The 24491-nt window shown below is 44.3% G+C and overlaps 1 protein-coding gene across 1 annotated transcript in view; it reads left to right on the plus strand.

Moving 5' to 3' along the window:
• Positions 1 to 24491, plus strand: part of Fam155a (family with sequence similarity 155, member A) — a 443225-nt gene that overhangs the window by 412957 nt on the left and 5777 nt on the right. Inside the window, exon 2 of the mRNA XM_013022990.1 lies at positions 11673 to 11844. Coding sequence (XP_012878444.1) covers positions 11673 to 11844 — 172 coding nt within the window. The remainder of the gene's footprint in view (positions 1 to 11672; positions 11845 to 24491) is intronic.

Consider the following 24491-nt stretch of genomic DNA (forward strand, 5'->3'; position numbering starts at 1 on the left):
TCAAGGGGCTTGATCAAGGTTGGCTTATTATAAATGCCCTACCTTTTTTTTAGGAGTTTCAACACATTTCTTTGTCATCTGGCCATTTTGAAGTCTATTATTAGGAATATTTAAAACTAAAAGCATTTTAAAATGCTGGACTACTTTCCTGAGATGAAACGTCCCAGCTGTGGGAATGCTGTCTGCAGTCATCCATCTCAAATGCACAGAGCCGTTCTGATCCTCAAAATCACACACACCAAAACATAACCACCCTCGGAGAAAAAAAAACCACCATCGTTTCCGTACCTTAGCACTGTGTTGTGTTGTTTTGGTTTTCCTTTAAGATTCAGATCTTAAACTCCGAAGAAGCCTTTGAGGGAAAGCCCAACAGTTAACAAAATGTGGTTGACAAAGAGGTGACATTGCAAGAGGGGAAAAGTATGAACATGGATGTGTTCCTGTAGGACTTTTTTCCTGTTAAGGCATTTTTATTCCTAATTGGAAGATAAAGCCACTTCAAATATCCCTGTGATTCACAGCCGCAGAACAAGCGCATGAACACTTCAGAGCGCCACCTTGTGGATCACTCACAGAGTGGCCTAAGTGATTTGTTTTATAGTGGTTGAATTACAGCAAGCACAGAGCAAAATAGGCAAGTAGCTGTTCAGTGCTGACCTTTTATTTAAAGATCTGGGCACCCAACACATAGCTGTTTGCCTTGATTTCCGACTTTACCTCACCCTGAGTGATTTTTTTTAAGCAAAATTATATTACTAACTTTCTGTGTCAGGTCCAGGGACACTTTGCTTTTCCTTAGTAAGAAGCAGGGCCTTGAATCTGGACCTCTGACTGCTGGGTTTGATTTTTCAATGTCTACATCAAGCTGTCTTTGGCAGCACTCATTTTTACACTGTTTCCTCTGCTGTCTCTCTCTTCCTTCTCCTCTACCTCCTTTCTTCTTTTTCTCCATTCTTGTGAGTCATACCTCCTCTCCAACTCCCTGAGAAAGCCACACATAACATTATGAAGTTTGTACATTTCCAATACAATTCTACGGTTTTGTACATCTTGAAAAAGAGAGAATGAAGGTGAATATGAGTAAATATACTACTAATAATAGCATTACAGGCAGCAAAAGGGACATTGAGGTTAACCAACTGATAACCAGCGATAAAGTCATCTGCCTTGTTCTACACTTCTCTTTCCTATGTACCCAAACCAAACAACAAAGACAGTGAGTTCTGTGGAGGCAGCCCTGGGAAGACCGTGAACCAGGAAACCCCTACCTGGCAGATGAGCTCTCTAGAGCTCAGGGAGACTTTAATTAATGTTAATGGAGAAATCTCCTTCAGAACCCAATTAAGCACTTAACTGCCTTCTTAATGACCTCTGCTCCCAGAGTCAGGGCGTGGAGAGGGAAATTGATTTAATCCCAGGGATGGAAGTACAGACTCTGTCATGGGTCGTGGTGAGTGGCCCTCTCTCTTGGTAAACAAGCTGCCCTCCCAATCCCCAACCACCCCGAGTCTCCCACAGACTCCAGGCCTGCACTCTTGAACTGGGCTGTGAAGTGAGCCGAGCCACAGGGCCCCAGACATCCCTGATGCATCATGACAATCAGATCAAGCACTTTGAAAATCCACACCGATTTTGAGTACCTAATTATGCGGCAGGTGTAGCCGGTCCCCCGGCATGAGAAATGAGCCTGTGCGGTCTCTTTCTCCTGGGGCTGACATGATGAAGATCTCCTCGTGTTCAGGGAGACAACACACACCCCGGGGTGCCCGTCCCCTCCAGCACGCAGCCCTCGCCATGGAGATCGGTATTGATTTCACATTCGCATGTATTTCCCGTGATGTATTCCTTCATAAAGCTTTAACTGAAATCTAAAATGAATTTGCTCACCGGGTCCGTTACTATAATTCAAAATGCTTCTGGGGAAGGAGGTTGTGTCTAAAACATGGCTTCTGTTTTATCTGAGATCTCTCTCTCTCTCTCTCATTTAAATAGTTTGCTGGGAACTCAAAGCCAAACTTTTTGTTTTTAATTCTGTAAATCGCTCTCATGATGTAAGTCCTATGAAGCTGCTTGGCGCAGGCCAGGGGAGGTAATCAATTTCCAGAAGAGACATCAATATCTGAAATGGAGGGCTTGGCGTTTGGCTGAACAGTAGTACCCCACGAGTCTGCAAACCCCTCACCCGTGTTGCGCTTGGTGCTCTTCCAAAAGAACAGGAGCGAGAACTCACAAGGACCGGAGCATATTGAAGATGAAGGTGCCCGGGGAGCAGACAGACTAGAGGTTACCATGCTTGGACCCACCGAGCTACGCGCTCCTTTCCAAGCCTGCTAACTTCCCAACTCTGAGTTTTTCTTGTCTTTCTATCTTTTGGACACAGAATGCTAAAAGTTTAGAAGACCACTGGTCTAGCTGCTGTTATGGATCTATCAACCTTCATTCCAACCTGCCTCATTCTCTTTTGTTATGGGATTTTTTTTTTATCTCACTATGCCACACTAGATAGTAGTTAATTGGTTCACCAGTTAACCAGTACACACAGACTAGATGTAGATTAACCAATGTCGATGCTAGTTTCTCTACATGAACCAATAGATGCAAATTGCTTAATAAAGTGCCATTCTTTTTACCATTGTATCTTGCTTAGACTCTTCACATGAGAGGTACTCAGTAAATGTTGATGGATGAACATGTTCATACAAAGTTGATTTTATTAGATGGCTTATTTGGGGGTTACAGATGAAAAAATAGCCCATCTTTTGAAATATGGGTATTAGCCAGTACTGTCATTAGCGATGATTTGTTAGAACTGATTACAGTTCATTTTTTTCCTGACATATATATAGTCATTTTATCCTGCTAAGATCCTGAAGGTTGATGTTGCTAACTGGAATAAATGCTGGAGGCTTTCTCACTGGAAACACGCTTAACTCTCCATCCCTTATTTTTTTTTTCATTTGATGTCACTCTTGTCTGTGAAACTGCTGTCTCTTTTGTCTACCAGTTCTGCACAAGTCTTGAGTTTTGGAAAGGAGAAAACATTTCAGAAAAATAAATTACAAGACATCTAACTTGGAGAAATTGTTGACGTTATTTAACCATAAGGTAGGAATTTGCTTCCGTGGTTTGGATAGGGTCATAGGGAAAAGGGTAGACTAATGAAGAGGAAAAGAAGGGGAAAATGCAGGAATCCAATGTATATCCTACAAAATTAAGAGGAAGGGAAGAGGGGGTGGGTAGGGGAGGGTGGGTAAGAATGTTGAGGGGTAACATTGATCGAGATATTATATTAATATTATTAGGTAGCAACTCCTTTATACAACTACTTAAAAATAATCATTTTAAAAGGAAGGGGGAAAAGTCTTTCCATGGACTTAATATTTAGCTCATTATTTTCTTTAGGAGTTGTACACCCTCTGTGTCTTAAGTTTTAGCAGTATGTGGCATTCAAACCTGTGAGTAGTCGAGACACAATCTGGAGACAAAGACCTTACAGAACTAGTGTTTCTCCTGAAGCCTACTAGGTAGAAAACTATCTGAATCTTTTTGTTGTCAAGTTAAGGCAACAAAATGCAGGTGTCACAGGTCATACAGGGCTCAACAGTTCAGATGCTGAGGGACTTGGCCATCAGATGGTTCAGGACTTGGTGGGTCAGATGATTTAGGACTCAGCAGACTTAGCAGGAGTTTGGGGCATTGGTGTGACTGGCATCATAACTGAAGATGGATGATTTTCCCATTCTTTCTAGGAAAAAATTACTGAGAAAATTTTATATACAATGGCACTCTAAGTGGGAGTATTCAATACATATGTTTATAAAGTAGAAGAGAGGTGGAGAGTAATGCGAGTTTTAACTTTAAGAGGATAGGACAGACAGATCATAATGATCGTGTAGAACCTCCAAGTGTGTTCTAGGATGGTCTGATGTGTTATGTTTTCCAAATCCATTTTGCTGAAATACTTTTATCAACAGTTTCTGTTTTATCATCTTCTTTTGTTCCTCTTGTTCCTTTGTAAGATACATTATCATCTATTGGCCAAGGGCACTATTTCTGTTGCCACTGATAAACAGTGACCAGCAAGAGTCAGAGAATCCATTTGGAATTTTTGTAGGGCTCAGGTTCCTGAGATTTGGGCACAGGGGTCTTGTATTGTTTTGCCCACAGGTTACCCCACGATGAATAGGAATCTGCATTGAGAGATTCCTTCTATCTGTATTATGTAAAAGGTAATGAGTTATTGAGTAATTTTCCATGGTAATAAAAAATGCAATTACTAGCAAAGTATTTGCACATTCCAACAAATATATAATTAACATTATTTTTACTCTTACATTAAAAATGCAAAAGGTACTTTCTGGCTCAAACTGCTATTAAATAATCAAGAGTTTCTTCAGTTCTAAAGATGAAAATCAAACTCTATTTTCACAGTAGTCTCTGACTTCTTTCCATGATGACATCAACACCACTTCCCTTTCTGAGATTTCCACCCTGCCACCTCTCCCGTGGGATCTCTGTCCTCAGGACACTGTGGCGTAGGAGACAGTGTGTGCTTCCCTTCTAGAAGCCTCCACAGGGAAGCCCTGCACTTTTGGGTCAGAGGCTTCCTTTAGGAAGTTCAACCCAAAGGGTGCAATTTAGAAAAGTTCATGTATGCCACTCAAAAGGTTTTGTTTGCTTTGTTTATTTCACATGTAAGGAATGGTTCCATTGTAGGTCCAGACACTATCAGTGACAGAGAGAAGGCATTTTGTGATAAGATAATAAAGCAGAATCTGGCCATCTGAAGAGCCTTCCAGTGTTCCCTAGGGTGCTGTGAATTCAGAACTGAATTCAGGGAGAAATGATGGCTCTTTGCATTCGGTTCTTAGTGCCTCTAACAATGGGAGGCTAATGGACAAGATCATATTGTTATTTTCATTTTAGAGTGGGTATTTTAAAATCCATTTTCACAGTGGATGGTCCCTCTCTGCATTAGTTCATCAATATTTAAGTTTAAATGTTCTCTGAACCTTCTCACTTTAATATGAAATTGGAGCATTTGCTTTATTCTATTTTCATTTGTTTTTATTCAGTAAACTGTTCATTTCCAATACGGAATCATACAGAAGACTTATTAGCTGTGGATATTGCCATATTTACATGGAGATGATGTTTTAAATGTTAATGTCTTCTCTGGTTTTTAGCCCAAATTATATAAATATATGTAGTCAGATAGATAGATAGAGTTTGGGGATTGAACTCAAAGCCTTCAACTTGCTAGGCAGGCATTCTATGGGGGAGCTCAGCTTCTAGCCCCTCTAGCATGGTTATTTTGAGGCAGGATCTCTCTGTATGTCAAGCCTGGCCTGGCTTGCTTTCTCCCACTGGTGCTTCCCTGAGTGGCTGGAGACATGGGACGGACCTGTGCCATTACCCAGCCATTGAATGACGCGAAGTCTTCCAGATGCCCAGGCTGGCCTAGAAGCATCATCTCCACCTCCCCATTATCCAGGGTTACTGGCTGGAACTGCCCTGACGAATTCACATTTAATTTCTGACCTGTGTATTTAAAACACCGTTATCGCGACCCACAACACAAGCCCTGGATCTTTGTCATGGCTACTGATTTGTAGTGATTTTAAATTTTCAATTGGAATAAGTACACATGCAACGAAGAGCTTATTCCAGCTCAGAAACATGTGTGACACGAAGGCAAATTGTTATTTTTGAGTACTGGCAATGCATGAACAGAAATGTCTTAATATTTTTACTAGCTGGTATGTTGTGTATCTAATACTAATAAATGTAGGCATGTACACATGCAAGGTCACAGCCGTGAGCATGAGGCTATATCCTCCGAACAATGTGCTGAAAACTAGAGGCCAAACACTAAGCTACAGTATGTAACGTAGGTAGATCTCAGTATCATTATGCAGGTTATCTCAGCTTTACCCTGAGAATACATGAGAGGGCCTCATCCTTGTAAACCAATCAACTGCGGCCCAGAAACAGCTCCTCCCACAACTGCCACCAATTCCAGTATTAGCGATTATGAATTCCAGAAATTACAGTTTTCATTCATGACGGCATTTTCTTAAACAGCGCATTCTTTAAGCTACTATGTATTTCTTGCTTTTGTAATTGGGGAGGTTTTACTACCAGGGGAAGGTCACACTTCGGGGGTGAACATTTTGGATAGGATCCAGCGGACAAACGTCATGAGGGAAAGCATGATTCATGAGCTAAAGAAGGGGAAAAGCTGGGAGTTTCAGGACTCGGTCAGGACTTTCCCAGGATAGGGTTTATTTCCCTTGCTGTCCTTATTCACGACTCTGGCTGTGTTGTGATGAGGTCAGATACAGGATGGGGGCCTGAAGCAGGGCTAAACTACAAACGGAAGGATAGTGTCTGTATTACAATAGATTTCCAATGATGCCAAGCTCTGTATGTGGGAGGGGAGGGGAGGCTTAGCGTTTTACTACTTTAAAGATAAGAATTGAATCCTAGGGGTGGACAGGTACCCAGAATAGAAATTTGAGGCTCTCTAACATTTTGGGAACATCCAGGAAAAGAAAGACACAAAGACAGCAACTACCAATGTAAGAAGATGCAGGAAGGCTGAAAGCAGGACACACAGAGACTGGAGCAGAACACGCTCTGGAAATCAGGACATGGCGCTGGCAGCAAGAAGCCAAGCAAGGAAGCATGATTGCAAGAAGTCAGCAAGAAATGAGTGATTTCAGCAGCTGGGCCGGTCAGCAGATAGAGCAGGATGAACAACATCAAAGTGAGGTGAAGAGTAAAGAAATGAGAAAGGAGGATGAGCAGGACAGGAGTAGATACATCGGCTTTGCGCCATAATGCGGGCATTTAATCTCTGGTGAAGTCCTGATTTCCCTTTTGTCCTGGATGTACAGGTCATGCAGAGACCTGAACTTTCTAACTCAGAAAAACACAGAGGGGTGGACTTGCTTTGTGTCTGTAGCTAGCCCTGATATGATCACACCCTAGTTAGCAGGCTGGGAATAGTCCAGCCCAAAATTTCCAGAAGATTCTGTCTCCTGTGTGAACCAATCGTGGGATTCTAAAGGCAGCAGGTACCACGGCTAGTCAGCCTGGTGCTGGGAAGGGTTTGGGTAGACTTGGAAATGTAGGCAACTTCTGAAGAGCAAAAGCATGGCCCAGGAGTAGTAACAGGATGGGGAAAGTGGCCCAGACAGGAAGCAGGAAGCCATCCCTTGGGCTTCAGGAAGTACAGGAAGTAACAAGGAAGTGAGGATGCTCTGCAGGCATGTGTCTCCTGGACTCTCCGGGCAGGAGCCTGGGCTCAGCCGCCCAGCCCTGCAACTGGTCCTGCAGACCTGACTCAACCTCAGACAGTGCTATGTCCTCTTGCTTTTCCTGCAGGATAGATGGCTGCTGTCATTCAATTTGCAGTGTGCATTCACTGGATATTGACACTAATACAGACATCCAGACGCATGAGTGTGGGCTTTTATTTTGAGTTTCACACCCACTTACAGCTATAACCACATGCATTAGACACCCAAGAGAGCTGCCCTAGGCAGTTGCTCTTGCTGACCGAAGCTCCCAAAGCCAATTATCTCCACCCCCACATGCAGCCACTGGAGCCGCAGAGTGGACAGAAATGGATCCAATAAAATGTATCAACAGATGTGACAGAGGAGAGAGGAAACTCCTTAAGAATAATGTATAGGGCCCAGGAAAAAGCACACTCTTAACCTGAGATGACAGGCAGAGTCCCCATTGTTACCAGCATCAGAGAATGAACTCTGGGCCTCATCCTTACTCAGCTTGCTTACACAGGCTGGCCCTGTACCTTTTGCACCACACTTCCCATCCACCTTTTTGCTGGTTATTTTGGAGATAGAGCTGTATGGGCTTTTCTGCCCAGGTTAGCTTCAAACTTCGGTCTTCTGATCTCCTGTGTAGCTAGAAGTACAGGAGTGAGCCATCGATACCTAGTGACTACCATTTTTGCATATCTGGCATTTTTCTGGGTAATTAAAAAATAATAATAAACCATAGCCACCATACTATCTTTTTCCCCAGGCAGGCTAACCTATATCTACAATTGACATCTACCATCGAGTGCCCAACCATTACCTAGATGACAGGAAGGGAGGCAACTCTGAAAGTTTCTAAAAGTAACAAGAACCTGATTTTTTTGGAGATGGTTAATCCTAAGAATTTCCTGATTTGGGGGGCAAGTTCTCCACAGACGCGCTGTTGTCAAACGTGGCAGGCACAGGAGCCTATCCGAGCATGCTGCCGCTCCCCAGCGTGTCCACGCATGTTCACAATGCTGCCGGCACCTCCTGGGCCTTCCCACGGTCATGTCCGGTGCCGGCCTCCGGCTGACCACCTCAGCGCACTGGGGGCTCTGTCTGTCAGCACCACGGCTCACGTCGCCCCTGTCTCCGCCTCCTTCTGATTGCCTCTGAGAGTGTGCTGTACAGCCGGTGTTCTGGAACACTCCGTTTTCTAGGACAAAATCCAGTCTTCCTGAAAGGTGTAGACATGAGTTCAGCATTGCCACTCTCTTGGACAGGCTTGGATAGCTGGTCCTTTCCCACCCTGCTGTGACCTACAGCAGTGGACCGCCCCCCTCTCTCCCAAGCCCAAGCAAGTGTAGAGAGGCCCCGGATATCTGCCCAGGGCACTGGGCAGTCTGTGCAGCTTCTGTGTGGAGATAGAGTCCATTTGGCATTCTGAAATAAAGTGATGAGCAGAATGTGGAGACAAAGCAAAAGGACATGGTGGGAATCAGCGATGCGCACCGAAGCCTCACGCGGGGCTCCTCAGACAGCTGTGCCAGCCATCCGCTCCAACCTCCGTAAGCCTCAGTCCCATTGCAGAAGCAGGAGGCTCTGCTAGATGACCAGGAGGACTTCTTTTTCAGGGGTGCTGTGCCTCAGGACCCCAAGCACCAACCCTCCTCTTGTCCTCTTCTCTGGGAAGGCTCCTACCGGTTGTGAGCTCCAGGCACAATGAACACGTCCTGCCCCATCCAGAGATGAATTCCACTTCCTGTCTGTGTCATACTTCTATAACCCAGTTTCCTTGGGTGTAAATTGTCTACCAAACGCATCTCAGGGATTTTTCTAGGGGAAAACAATACTTTGAGGGGTAAGAGAAAAATCATGATCCCAATAAGTTGTTCTTGCTTAGCTGACTTTGTAATTTAGCCAGCTCCTTGTTTAGATGGTAGCTTCAGAATACTTCCTACAACTATTAATCCAAAAACTGAGGGAAATACCTTTAAAAGAACCTTTTCTATACTTTTCTATTCAGGAGAGGCCCAAGCCATTATGCCAGAGAGCTCCAAACTCTGGAGACTGTGCTCTTATGGAACCAGACAACTAAACCCTTCCTGCTTTACTTTGGAAAAACCCATAGCACCTTCAAACCATCAGTGTTCTTTTTTCCTTCAGCCTTATGCCACCATGAATGGATTTAGCTTTGTGCAGTTTTCTCCCTCTGCAATTTCTAGAAACATGTGAGAAAATATCTTGGAGCCATTCATTTCCCTCAACATCCCTGGAATCCACCAACGTCCTGACTGTCAGTTATCCAAATGTCAGAAGATCACTGGTCTTATTGCTCTACTTCATTTTGGCAAGAAAGTTCTTTTTCATATCACCCCTACAGTTACCTCTTGATTCTCTGTCTATGTACTGATTTCACATTTAAACCACAATTGTGATGCCCCTGGTACCCCGCGGCTGGGTGCCTTACTTTTAGCTTGCTTCCCCTCCAAGCACCAATAGTCCCAGGTATTCCTCTGCTTGTTGCAAAACAGCTCTCAAATGTTTACTGAAAGCCTATTTTACTTTTCCAGTCATCTCTTCCAAGTTTGAAGAGTTTCCTTGCTTTACAGGCCAATGTTTGCTGGTTCACTCTGTTTTAGCAGCTGAGCTGTACGCTTGCTCTGCTTCTGCCACAAACCCGTCTATACAGAGGAGAGACGACTCCTTAGCTGTATAAAAATATTTCCCCACTGCAATCTCTTAAGTGAATGAAAACATTCCTCCTCTGTCTTTCTTATTTTGCTGTGGATGACACGGTTCTTCCCCTTACTTTCTGACATATCTTATGCCTAGAAAGAACACTACTACAGTGTAGTAGTGGACTTAGCTCAGCACTCAGAGAGAGCTTCTCACTGCACCTAGACAGGTAGTCAATGCTCAGCACAGGAGTGTCGGCAGGGACTGACTGTAGAGGGTGGTGTAGCCCAGCAGAAGATCGTGAACTCTGCTGTCAGCTCTGAGGCTTCCTTTCCACCTTCTACCCAAGGTTTGGAAATAAAGAAATACATAGACCAATTTAATCCTGTACTAGTACTTTGCATGAAAAACTAAACCTGCACAGGAAGTGTGGTTGAACCAGAAGCAAAGGGGTCTGCTCCAACCATGATATGCGTTAGCAATGAGTACAACTTCATGTTGAACTCAAGGAAAATGTTGAGTAAAACTTCAATGCAGCCCTCCTAGATGCATGGCTGATGAATAGCCATCTTTGTATGGGTCTCATATCTTCCCAAACTCCCTTAGGATTCCAGGAAGGAAAAAAAAAGTTTGCTGTTTAAATGTAGAATAACTGTTCAGAAGACAGGCTGTGGAACACCACAGAATACAGGTTTAGAACTATGAGTTATTTTCCACTCTGTATCCTTACTTCTCATTCTTGCTGAGCAGAACAGAGGCAGGAGCATTCTGGGAATCCAAAGAGCAATTCTGTAAGTGGCTTAAGAAAGAGTGTGACTGATAAATACTAGCCATGGCTGTCCAGAACTTAAGATCCCCTCTGTATGTTGAGCTCAAACCACCCATCTTCAAAGTAGGCCATGATGGTTAACCTTAGTGTGAACCCTAGAATCATCAAGAAAAGTTTCAGTGTGTGGATCTGGGGAATGACCGAATGTCACTGACCTGACTTATGGAGGGATACTTTTGTCATTGCTTCTATTATTTAAGTAACTTTCCAATCATTAGCCATGGAGAAAGAGAGAGAGAGAGAGGCAGGGAGAGAAGATAAATGAAGTCATACTTCTTTCATGTTTCATTAAATCACGTAGATACTCAAGCAGTGTTGGTGTGGATTACAGGGCATCTGAAAGGTGGGCCTGATGTTCTGGGGGCTCCCTCCCGTCACCCCACTGTCCATGCTCTGTGTGGTCTACGTGGGGCTTCCTGGCTTTCTATGAGATTTTTAAGTACTGGCTGTGAGAGGCCCAGGGCCTCTACAGGCCAGCCTTAAATGGGCTGTGACTGAATCCTGCAAGGCCTTAGCGCCATCTTGTGGCCTGCAGAGGAACTACCAGGCACCTAGCACACTGCAGTAAATAACCAGTCTGGCAGCTGGGTCATTCATTATGTCTTTTCCTGTATAAGCACTGGATTCTAAAAAGCTCTGTTCCTGCGTTCACCCCATGAGCTACATTAAAGGTGATGCCAGAATACTCGGGCATTCTACAACAAGCTCAGTCACTGCTCGGCTTGTAGAGCAGACACCCTTTGCTCTGTTTTCTCCCCCACAGCTGCTGTTCTGTAACTGCTATCCATGGGGATTCTCCCCGTATGCACTTGAGTACTGCTGTCCTTTGTCTCGGGCAGGTCAGCTGTCATCATCCCGTATTCTTGATTCTTGTCTTTCTGATTGTTTTGCAGATTGTCTACAAAGCCTGGCTCTGTTCCCAGTATTTTGAAGTCACACAGTTTAACTGCAGAAAGACAATTCCTTGCAAGCAATACTGTTTGGAGGTCCAGACGAGGTGTCCGTTTATATTGCCCGATAATGACGAAGTCATCTACGGAGGCCTCTCCAGCTTCATCTGCACAGGTAAGGGGCGGGGCCGGCTGTGTCCAGCAGCCTGGGCGTGGGGCTGTCTTTTTTCTTGTTCCTTCATGCTGCAGATTTGCCAACTCATGCAGCCTTGCAGCGCAGCTGGTAGTTTTCCACACCTTTCTTCAGAGAGCCCTGAGAACCCCAAATGGCCTTCAGCACCACAGCATCCACGACGTGGTCGCAGGACAGTGATCAGGCTGCTGTGGTCAGCTGTGTGGGCACGGAGCATGTAGGGGCCGCCTTCGGCCTCTGCCCATGCAACATGGAAGTGGACATGCAGAAGGCAGGAAAGACTCTTCTATATGCTAGTAATCAATGTACAGTCCCTGCTCAGCCTCCGGTTGCTTTATCTTTCATAAGTTCCAAGAATAGAAGAAATGTCTGGCTAGGCTGTGTGCAGACATGTATGCATTGTATTGTGTGTTTGTGTGGATGCGTGGATGCATATATGTGTTTTATGTATGTGTAACTGTGTGTGCCTTCTGTGTATGTGTCTCTGTGTACATGTGTGCTTGTCTGTGTATGCTTGTACATGTATGTGCACATATGTGTGCATGTGTGGTTGTATGGGGTTGTTTGTGGGTATTTATAGTGAGTCACACAGGAAGCACTAGATACGATTGGACCGTATGTTTAGCATTAAAAATGTTTACTTCTTTCAACAAAGGTCTCAGACTGGGTCAAAAACTGAAAATAATGCTTGGTTTTATTTTCCACTTATTCATGTGAGATAATGTAGACACATAAAGGCTTAAAGTAGCCTTCTTTAAAAAATGGTGTCTACTGAGGAAAAGACAAAATACTCTGCCAGACTGGCATGAACATTGTTGCCCTGTTTTGTTTCCTTATAGGAGACAAAACCAATGCATGATACCATTGCAATTCTTGTAACTATCTGGGTTAGTTTAGTCTGCAGGTCTAAGCGTACATCTCTCCTAAGCATGGAGAAACACCAAACCCTCTATACACATCAGATGACAAAGGTTCTCTGAAATAGTGATGTGCTGAGATGTATCCGATTATTCCCAGACTCTCTGTCTACTCTCCATAGTTGTCCCCAGGACCCACAGAAAAGGAGCCGAGGTTTCCCCTGAATGAGGACGAATGTCTGCTCCCTGTGTGCCAGCCCCTGACTGAGGCAGGGGGGATGGGGGCGGGGAACTTTGGGCTTTCCTGAAAGGGACTTGATCTCTTCCCAAGTAAAGTTCAGTAGAGGCAGCCTCCCCTCCACAGTGGTCATGAAAATGGTCTACTAGCAAAAAGCCAACTTGTTATCACCTGTGTTATTCTGCTGCTTCGATGTTCAGATCGTTTGTCAGGTGGCATCTCTGTTCTAGAGACAAGGAAATCAAAGATAGACAAAGAGACAGAGGCAGGGAGGGATGAAGAAGAAGGGATGTGGGAGGAAGAGAAGGAAGAAAGGAAGAGGAGAAGGAGGAAGTGAACATCTTCTTGCTTTGGGATACCAAATTCACCAGACACAATCTATGAGTTCGTGAATGTGTCTGAAGTTCACATGGACAGAAAGACCCTCCTTGACCACCCTTGAAATCTGAGGCCTGTATGTTTTTTTATCCATGGGTCTCTGGAGTCTGGGGTGCTGGCTTCCTTCTCAGTCGGCCATGGGGAACCCCTCTTCCCCCAATCCCAGCCCCGAGCTCCCCTCCCCGTGTGGATTGTTCTTGAGCTGAGTGAAAAATGGCTCAGGCCACATCTATCGGCATCGTTGGGGTTCCCCTGACCCCCCCGTCTGTGAGGGTCCCTGCCTCACCCCCGTTTTGGGGGTCCCGCCTTACCCCTGCTCAGCTTTCTGTTGGGTTCCCAGTCCATAGGGGCAGGTGCCCCTTCTCCCTAGGGAGGCGGGCATTTCCTCCCAACATCTTGTGAAATTACTCGACAGAAAACCCTGCAGCGTCTGAGTGGCCGTGGGTGTAGGGCACAGGCATCTCTGGGGGCCCCATGTCCATGCCGATTGCTTTGCGGAGGGAACGGTGTCCCTGCTCGGTGGACAGGTGTCATCTCTACTACTTGCTGCTGCTGCGGATGTCCATAGGTGCCGGGCCGGGCCGGGACAGCTGTGACTCCAGGAAGGAAGCAGAGACTCCACAGAGAACAGAGGTGGCTGGAGAAGTCCGTGGGCCCACAGGCTTGTTTTAAGAGTGACTGTGGGACGTTCAAGGGCTCAGCCCTGGCTACCCACTCCAAACCTCACATTTCCCCACGTATGTGGATCACACACACACACACACACACACACACACACACACACTTCAATGCCGAAGCTGTCCAGTCTGGGTGTTTGTGAGCCAGCCTGGCTCCTGTCCACTTGGTACAGGAAATGTCCATGCACGGGTTTCCCATGGAAGACCAACAGGAACCATTGCCCATATCCCTGGTGGTTTCTGAGAGCCCAAGGCCGCCCCCCATTAATGCTCCCAAGTGACAGCACATAGTGGGACTGAGGTCCACGAAGGCCACTCAGAACACTTTGCACTGAAATAAACTCTCCCAGCAGGAGGAGCTCTGCTGTCCCAACTCCTTTCCAAAAGAAAATAACAAAGGAGGCCATTCCATCCTGCGGATTGGAAAACACAGCTAGTCCTCTAGGAGCCCCGAGGGCATGCTGGGGGCCACCCGCGAGGGAAGTCCTCTGGACCCGGCGATGCCTGCAGGCCTGCATGCCTGGATGAATCCTGGCTTTTTTCCTGTTGTTGCCCAGCAAGCCCTGAACCAGAACCACACTCGCCTGCCCGGGGCCATGGCAGGTGTGGGCTCAGCCTGGGACTTCCCCTTTGTCCACCAGTGCGGTGATGAAGTCTGAACCCCCTTGTGTAGAGGGAGTGTAGGACCCGCATCCTTCCCTCATCCCTTCTAGAACACTGACCCAAAGTTGATCACTTTACAGTCATGCCATGGGAAGTACAGAAGTTCTGCATCACTAACTCTTCTCCTGAGACATGAACAGATTCCTATCATACGTACATGTGCATATATTATCATATACACATGCACATATACTACCATATACACATATGCACATAGTATACGTGTGCATATGTGTGTGAATACTAACAGATACACGCACATATGCACACATACATTATACACACATGCACAATGCACATATATTACCATATACACATATGTACACAGTATATGTGTGCATGCATGTATATATACTAACATATACACACATGCAAATTTGCACATATATACACATGCACATGTACTACCACATACACACATCTCTATATACTAACATACACATATGCACATATACTAACATATATACACATACACACATGCATATACATATAACAACATGCACTCACATACACAGATACATGCATACACTCATTCATGTTTTTGCATTCATATGCTCTCTCTCTCTCCCTCTCTCTCTCTCTCTCTCTCTCTCTCTCTCTCACACACACACACACACACACGTGAATCTCCACCTCTGGGTTTATTGAAGTGCTTGGAAGTTCAGAGCATACAAAAATGTCTCCAAATACCAACCTGAACACGCATTGGTAATTGTGGTCATGGTTATTTGGTTCAGTATTGACCGTGCCTTTTCTTTAAGGTGTTCATGTTAATCATCCATAGCCTAAATGTAAGAGTGTTACTTTGTGTGTTACTTTGTGTGTGCGCATGCGCGTTGGTTGTGGGGCTTGAACTCTGGGCCTGGGCGCTGTCCCTCAGCTCTTCAGCTCAAGGCGAGCGCTCTACCACTTGAGCTACAGCGCCACTTCCGGTTTTCTGGTGGTTTATTGGAGATAGGAGTCTCAAGGTCTTTCCTGCCCCGGCTGGCTTTGAACCATGATCCTCAGATCTCAGCCTCCTGAGTAGCTAGGATTACTGGCCTGAGCCACGGGCCCCTGGCGCATGTGGGGTGCGCTCGTGCCCTGCGTTGTGAGCCCGGGGGAGGCGGGGGGGGGGGGAGGGGGGGAGGAAGGACGATGGTGAGGTGGGGATAGAGGACCGGGAGGACCGGGATGGGTGGGGACCCCCGCAGGCTGCGGCCTAGACCCAAGTCCTCTCTGCAGAGCCACAGCGGTCCGAACCACGGCTCCTGGGCTTCGCACCCACTCCGCTGCAGAGACAGGGCTCCCCTGGGCCACCCTTTAGACCTGAGATCAGGAATGTTCCAGAACAAGGAATGTGCCACCCTGGCTGGGGGAGGCAGGGCTGTCCGCGCCCCTGCTTGATCCCAGCCGGGCCAGCAGCTCAGGGCATGGAGGGCGCGGGGATGAACGGCTTCCCGCGGGGACTCGGTCAGCTCTGTGCCTGAGCTCACCGCGTGGCTGTGTGCCCGGGGGAAGCAACGGGCACTGCAGGGCGCCCGGATAGGCCTGTGGGGCTGGGGCTCGGGGCGAGGCCTGGGATGTGGGGCGAGGCCTGGGGTCCAGGGCCAGGCCTGGGGCGCGCGTAAGGCCTGGAGCCTGGGACGAGGCCTGGGGCACCGGGCGAGGCTGGGGTCAGGAAAAGCCACATTCACAGCCGAGAGCCACCAGCTCTTAGGACAGAAGGTGTCCTCACAAAGGCGAGTTTTAATGGAAGAGATCTGCTCCCCATAAACGTTGCAGGCATGCTATTACTGACAGTAGCCTTGTTGGGTCTTGAACCCATGGCCTCGCACTCTCGCTTGACTTTTTCCACTCAAGACTGGTGCTCAACCACTTGAGCCACACCCGCATGTCTGGCTTTTTGCTGGTTAATTGGAGATAAAAAGAATCACACGGACTTTCCTACCCAGGCTAGCTTTGAACTTATATGCTAAACATTATTTCTTGTCAATCCATTCCCAGAAGCTCATTAGCTTTTGGCCAGGGAAAGCATCTGGGAAAGAGTGCTAGAGCAAGAATGCTGGATTGGGACTCATGCCTGGTCTCCACTGGCAGCTCACAGTACTGAGCCTCCAGCTCTCACGGTACTGAGCCTGCCACGCAACAGGTACTGAGCCCACACCTCTCACTTAGTCTGCAAGCCTGTGGGTGTCTAGTCCTGCAAGTGCCAAAACACAGTCCCGCTTTGTTGATTCACTGGCAGAGGAATGCACAGGCCATAGTTTGCAATCTGAGAACCACACATTCATGTCCAGTATTGTTTCTTCAAGACTGAAATTTAATTGTCTCTCGCGAAGGCAAATTTTTGTGTACGTCACAAGTTCAACAAGATTTGGGGGCAGAAAGCAATTTTTAAAAATGGTAAAAGTAGGAAGAGCTCGGCTCACTGGGTCTAGAAGTTTGAAACCTAGTCATTATGAGAAAGAAAGATTAGGAACGTTGCTGCTGATCATTTTAAGTTATAAAATGAGGCAATGTTTGGGATGGAGGGAATTCAAAATCACAGTGAATTTTCACCGTGTTCCCCATGAAGCTTCTAGTTTCTTACCTTTCCATAATTGGAAGATGTTTAGCTCCGAGTGTGCATGTGAACCCTTCACCTTGGGAGCCAGCAGCATTCAGCATGCCTGGTGGAAAAGCCAGCCTCTCACGGAGCTGTCCACTCTACACTGTAAAGAACCTAAAACCTCTCTAAATGATGACATCTACAGGGAAAATTGAATAAAAACCTACAAGAAAAGGAGAAAAGAAAATGTAGCTCGATAGTTTTGTACCTCTAGGAAAATATACTCCCATTTGGAAATGTGTGTTCTGTCACCCCTGTAGGCTTGATTTTATGAACTTCTCATGTGGGTTTACAAGAAAATATAGGCTAGTAATTTTCCAAAATATTTCAAACAATTTCCCAAATAGCTTTTAAAATCCCAATCATTGTCCTACAAAAAGAATCATTTTGGAAGTGGTGCGGTGGTTCAAGTGGTACAATGTTAGCCTTGAACTGAAGAGCTCAGTGACAGCGCCCAGGCCCAGAGTTCAAGCCCCATGACTGACCAAAAAAAAAAAAAAAAAAACAAAAATAATCATTTGATCTCTGTCCATTTCCCTCATTCTTTCCACAGGATACATATCCACAAAAACATCAGCTTTATTGGCAATCCCTCAATTAGCACAAAACCAAGCAAGAGTGAGCCTCTGACAGGAGACAGTCCATAGGTGAGACCATGCAGAACCAGAGCTGAAAGGCTGAGCTGTTACCCGGCCCCCTGTAAGTGGTCTTCAGGATGCTGCCCTACAATTCAGGGAACAAAGAGCTCTGCACAGGCTCACTGAGAATAGCCTTGTGAATGAGGGAAGACTCTGTCAGGGCTTTCTTTTCTTTCTTTTGTGGTGCTATTAAGGAAGGCCTAAATATAGTCTCACATTCTGCAAAGCGGGGGCTCTACCACTTGAACCATGCCTCCAGCCCTTTTTTGCATTGGTTCTTTTCTTTTCTTTCTTTCTTTTTTTTTTTTTGCTTATGTGGTGCTGAGGAATCAAACCCAGGGCCTCAGGCATGCAAGGCAAGCGCTCTAACACTGAGCCACCTTCCCAGCCCAGCATTGGTTATTTTCAAGGTAGGGTTGTGATACTCTTACTTACACTACTTAAACCTCTTGGTGTTAGTGGGAATGCCCAGGCAGGCCTGGAACTGCCATTACCATCACCACCACCCCACCCCACTTTCCACTTCACTAGTCATGAGGACCTTCAGGGACTCTTGACTCCTGCTTTTCTAACATGATATCACAGCATTAAAAATTAGCTGGTAAGGAAACTGGAGAGTAAAGGTGTTAAGTTGCTTTCCCAGGTTGAGAAGAAAGCTAGCCACACTTGGCATTTTCTGTCTAGTAGAGTGCGTAGCTCTTCGGCACCTTTTCTTTTTGCCAGAATTTTGTATCACAATGGAGTCGTTTTAGTCCTTTTAATTGTGACTTTCTTATTACTTGCTTGACTCCAGAGGGTTATAAACCATATCTCTGCTTCTTCTGTATACTAAAATACTTACTATAATGGGAAGAAACTTATAAGAATAAATGGGGTGAGTCTAGATTTATGTTCTTTCTCCTCCATAATATTTCTTTCCAATTAAAAAGCTCATGTTGCTTCCTTTCCCCTTAAATACTTTTTTTCTTGCACTTTTACTCACTCTAAGAAAAAAAAATCACTAAAACCTTTGTGTTCAGTTTTTAATCCTCCTTTAACAAAAGGACATAAGCTTGATGGCTTTTACTGTGGTGTAGTTCTGGAGGTCAGAAACTCAAGCTAGCTGGGGTGGTATTCCCACAGTGCCTGCAGGACACCTTGTCCCTGGCCCCTAGTTCCATAACTATTTCCCAACCTTTAATAAAGATAGTCAGCAAACTCAACTTCCTGAAGTTTTAGAACACAGGTCCGTATTTCTTTGCTGGCATGCAGCAGCAATTGTCATGGTGCCGAAGCCACATATATCCCCCAGCATCCTTCCACCCCCTTCAAGGCCAGGAATGGTGGGCAAGTCCAATAACATCCCATCTTCCCTCCAGCCTGCTCCTCCTGCCTGGTGTAACCTCCTGTGACTAGTTTAGCACCTTGTAGATGGTCCTCAGGTAGCAACCTATTTCCGTGTGCATTCTTCATCTCTGTCTCTCACAGACTATAAAATGTGTACCTGTTCTAGATGGATACATAGATAGGTACACAGACAGACTTATCCTGTTGTCATGTCTATCTATGTGAGTGATGTCAGTTGGGAAATATGGAAGCATAGCTGTCACCGGCTCTCGTATAAGGTCTAGAGACAGATCCAGCTGTGTCCCATCACCTCTGAACCTCCTTTTCTATCTCTGAGTTGATTCATCAGCTGACTTTCATGATCACCTCTCTCTGTAACAACTTCAGCAGCAGGAGGTCCCTCAGCCTCAGTCATGGTGGACATGTCTTGTGCTGGTGTCTCCTATCCACACATGAACACACAGAGGAGGCAGGATATAATCCTCTGTCAGGAAATCTCCTGTGTGTGTGTGTGTGTGTGTGTGCACGCGCGCACGCATGTGCACACACAAGTGTGAAAGAGGGGAAGATGGTTAACCCCACCTGAACTGCACACCTGGAGTCAGGAAGGAAGGAAAGACTCTTTGCCAAATATAAATCTAAGTGCCTTGCCTAGAAGAGATAAGGGATTTTCAGAAAATTTGAAACAAGGAAATTTCCCAGAAGCCTCTTTTGATGAATGGCAGAAGGAAGCCCAGGCACACCTCCGCAGTTGGTTGTTGTCATTAACAATAATGTGTTCCAAACCAGTATCACCTAGCACCCAGCACTCACCTTCTTGGGATGCTATTCTAGGCAGTAGAGCAGGTCTTCTTAAAACCTAATCATTTTGATCACATATTCTAAAATGCCACATCATTCTTCCTATAAAGTCTATTTCATTATTATATTTCTACCAGAAATCAAATACAGTTGGTAAGTACAAATGTGGAAAAAATAGATGAGGGAGCCATACGGTACCAATAGGAAAATAAAATTCCGTAGCATCAGTAGTGTTTTGTATCATTAAATAAGACTGCAAAGCATCATAGCACATCTGCACAAGATCACCGTAGAAGAGCATCATGTATATTACATTTAGGATAGCTTCTCATTTCCCTTGTTTACTACGTGAGAAAATGCTACTGGAAATGCATGTCTATACTTACATACAGCCAATCATTTCCTTATTTTCTTGAAAGAAATTCCTTGAATTCGATGGAAAAGGTCAAAGGGCTTGAAAAATGTCATTTGATATTTTTTGCCAAAAGTCCAGAATGTTTACAACTCGATAGCATCTCCCCAGCACATATTTTCCTCCCGGCTCTGACTCCCCCTGCAGACACAGGGTCAGTGCTTTTTATAGAGGTAGGGTGCTTCCAATTTTGCCCTTCAGCATTTGTCTTGAACGAAGTCATTTTCTTAAAAGCACAACTTTGCAAAACACTTCATGTTTCACAGACCCATGAATCAGATTATGAATATGATTTCTCCCTAGCTCATGAAAACAATGCATATTTCTGAAGTCCAGCTCTGTTTATGAGGTGTTTACAAGGCCTTGAAATTGTTACCAGGCATAGGCATGTAGCTGTGTGGATGCGGCCCTGCGGTGATTTTGAGCGCAAGATTACACAGAGTCTGGTTTTTCTTTTAAAAAGTAAAGCAGGAAATGTCTGTGTACTAACTACCCCAGAGGATCAAAGCATTAACAATACTGTCTCTCCCATTACAGCTGATGGCTTGATCCACCACAGCCATGGAATAATTCATATAGTTTCCTGTTTTTAGAAATTTTTCCTCTACATGCTCCTCATTAGCAGGGATTTTCAATTTTCAAAAGACTTTAGGTAATGCGCATTCGGTGACACCAATGTGTGATATGTCCCTGCTTCCCACCATACCGTTCCACAGAGATAAACAACTAAACATAACTAAGAAGAGCAGAGAATAAGTCATCTTCCCAAGAAGGAACATATGGTTTTCTTTATGCGGCTTCTTGGATGATGAGCTGAAGGAAACCATCCCTGAGCTAGATAGCACTCAGCGTGATGTGAGAAACGTCCACGAGAAAGGTCCAATTTCCTCGCATCCTTCTGAAATATAAATTCACATGGAGCTCTTAAATTTCTTTCATCTCCGAAGCTCTTCACGAAACTCCTTCAAGGCCCTTCCCAAGTGTGAAAGAAATCCAGCCTGAGAAGGGAAAGCACATTGCAAGTGTTTGGGATGGTGTGGAAGTGGGAAGGAGTCGTGGGTTTTCTTTCTTCCCTGATGACTCTCTCCATCTGCAGCCTGTGAGTCTGGTCCTTGGTAACTTACTAGAATAGAGAAATGGAATAGGGCTTCAGCCCTTCGGCCAGGACTCCCTGCCCAGCTCTGTGTGGACACACCCAGCCTGCCTGCCTTGGCTCCCCTCTCCTCCAACAATCCCCAGGCTTTCTGTATATCATTCTGGAAAGTTCCACCAAGCATCAAGGCAGCCCTCTGAGGATTCATTAGAACTAGAGTGGAAAATTAGATGTATTTGGTGAATGTACATTCTGTGTCCATTATCTTTTTTTTGCCCTTTTCTCAGAATGTATTTTTCATAATTAAAAACAACCACAGAGACCGTTTCTCAGGAAAATAACAATGTGAAATGTGATATCTGACAGCATGTGTTGGGTTTCTGTTTAGACTATAGCCTCTCTGGCTGCAGACAGTCTTTGTTCTAGCAAAAGGCTGGAGAGGTTTGGGAACATTGGTTGAGGAAATTCTCTGCTTAGCTTCAAGACATTTCAAATGCCCAATTTATTTCTAACCTTCATGTATGGTCTTAATGAAGGAATAAATTTCTGTATATCTTTTTTGCCATTCCAATGTGGCCTTTGATTGTAATTTCATTTAGGATCATTCTTCAGGTTTAGAGCAATGAAAACACTAATATGCTGTTAGCATTCAACTCTGCATTTGCAATGCTGAACCAGGACCACGCAAGTTCTAAAGAGTCTGGGACACATTTCTCCCTGACAAATTCACAATCACCCCTACATGTGTGGGGGTTAGACCCAAGAACCCCCAGGATACCAAGATCTATGGATGCATGGGTAGTTTATACAAAGCATTATGTTTATATAATTACATGTTCACACATTACAGTTTATATAAAACACTATGCTTATACAAAGCAGTATGGTTGGTAGTGTTTTTATTGTCATTTGCTTCCTTAATACATAGTGAATAGCTAGAATAATGTGAAAAGGCTTATGAACTTTTGTAACTACTGACAAAAGCAAAGTTTCTATAGTAAAATAATAAGAATATCTGTACCAGACACATACATCTTTGGGTGACCTTCTGATTAGGCAAAAATACATAAACATAAAAACTAATCATTATTTGCTCAAGGCAACATTAAAAAAATTAAAAGAATATATAACATGATACAAAGAAAATAAACCTGGAGTAGTAACTTTATAAAGATCACATTCTTGAACATATATAAAAACACCATAAAATTAGTGACAAAAGTCCTTTCTAACATATACCCAAAACTAAAGTTAAAACAAAGCAAAGTATAAAGCACAGAAGATATTCAGATAAAAATATAAATTACAACTACAAGATTTGTAAAGCCACTTAGACACAAAAAGTCAGAGAACTGGAGATTCTTAGGTGAAAATGGGGAACAATAATTTCTTTACTTTTGTAAGAGAAAAATTTAAGTGAGTAAAGTGGTCTTCAGTTCAGTATGGGCAAAAGAGAATCATAGAAGAAAATTAATAAAAAGATGAAGAAAATTTAAGCAAATGAGGAAATCAATTCATAAACCCGCAAACAAGAGCTGTACCATTGAATGCAACCATAATATAACTGAAAATAAAACCACAATTCTAATTGAGGACAAAGGTGGACAGAAATAAAATACTGACAGTAAGGAAAGGAATATAGACAAACAAGTGCTGTATAATGAAAAATGTCAGCTATCAAACACTATAAATATATCTTTTCATAAAATAAGTTATTTTATACATCTATGAACGATAATCATTGATGCAAAATGGGTTTGAAAGTTTAGTAACCATAAGAGAAATTAAAGAAATTATTAAAGTTACTCTTGAGAAAGTACTTCAAGAACTTTCTTAATTCTGTGTCACATTATCTGTTTTAAAGGCATAAATGTTGATGTTTATAATATATTATATATTATATATAATCTCACTTGGTCATATATGTAATCTAAAATAAATAATAGAAAGTCAACTACAGAATAGTATTCTCTTGCATAGTTTTACATCAGATATACTTCTTTAAAATTTTTTTGTTGGTTGTGGAGCTTGAACTCAGGCCTTGGCCCTGCCCTTGAGCGCTTTTGCTCAAGGCTAGTGCTCTACCACTTTGAGCCACAGCACCACTTCTGGTTTGATTCAATTTCTCCTGCACTGGCTTAGAAACATGCTTCTCAGAGCTCAGCCTCCTGAGTAGCTAAGATAAAAAGTGTGAGCAACTGGTGCCAGCCAGATACATTTTTATATGTCAATATAAATATATATCTAAATTATATGGTGTGTGTGTGTGTGTGTGTGTGTGTGTGTGTGTGTGTGTGTGAAGGCATATGCCTTGATAAAATGGGCTGGAAATTTCTTCTTTTCTTGTCATTTTAACAATAGCATATATGTGAGCTTTTACCATTTGCCAGACACTAGTCTAAACAGTTTATATGTGGTATTTTATCTTCACACACACACACATTAGATTAGTACAATAAAATAACAATATTCATTATTATTGCTCAATGCAAACAGCAAGTAATGATTCATTGCAAATAGAAACTTTTGTAAGCAAAATGTCTCAGAACATTTCACTTCCTGAAAATTGCTTTCTTTTTTCTTTTCTAACCCTAATCATCTATGTATTTGTGCAATGAGGTTATTGCTGATAGTTTATTTTCAGTTGGAAATGTGTGCTTAGACTTTCTGTGATGGTGACTTAGAGTTAGGTTTTGTAGAGAGTCCTCCTGGGACCTGCCCGGCCTAAGGCTGTGTGACTCGGGTGAGACCCCCATATCCACACACCCACGGGAGCTCAAGGTGGCACAGGGTGCTTTCTACCACGCAGAGGACAGGAAATCATTTCCTCAGAAGGCTGTGTGTCCTTGATATATAGAACTGTGGTCCATAGGCCAGCAGGACAGAGTTCAGAATAGAGAAGAGCCATGTAGCCCAGAGAAGAGCAAAAGGTTCTACCACATCCCAACTGAAGAAA

The sequence above is a fragment of the Dipodomys ordii genome, unplaced genomic scaffold, assembly GCF_000151885.1.
Source record: "Dipodomys ordii isolate 6190 unplaced genomic scaffold, Dord_2.0 Scaffold65, whole genome shotgun sequence".
Taxonomy (NCBI): domain Eukaryota; kingdom Metazoa; phylum Chordata; class Mammalia; order Rodentia; family Heteromyidae; genus Dipodomys; species Dipodomys ordii.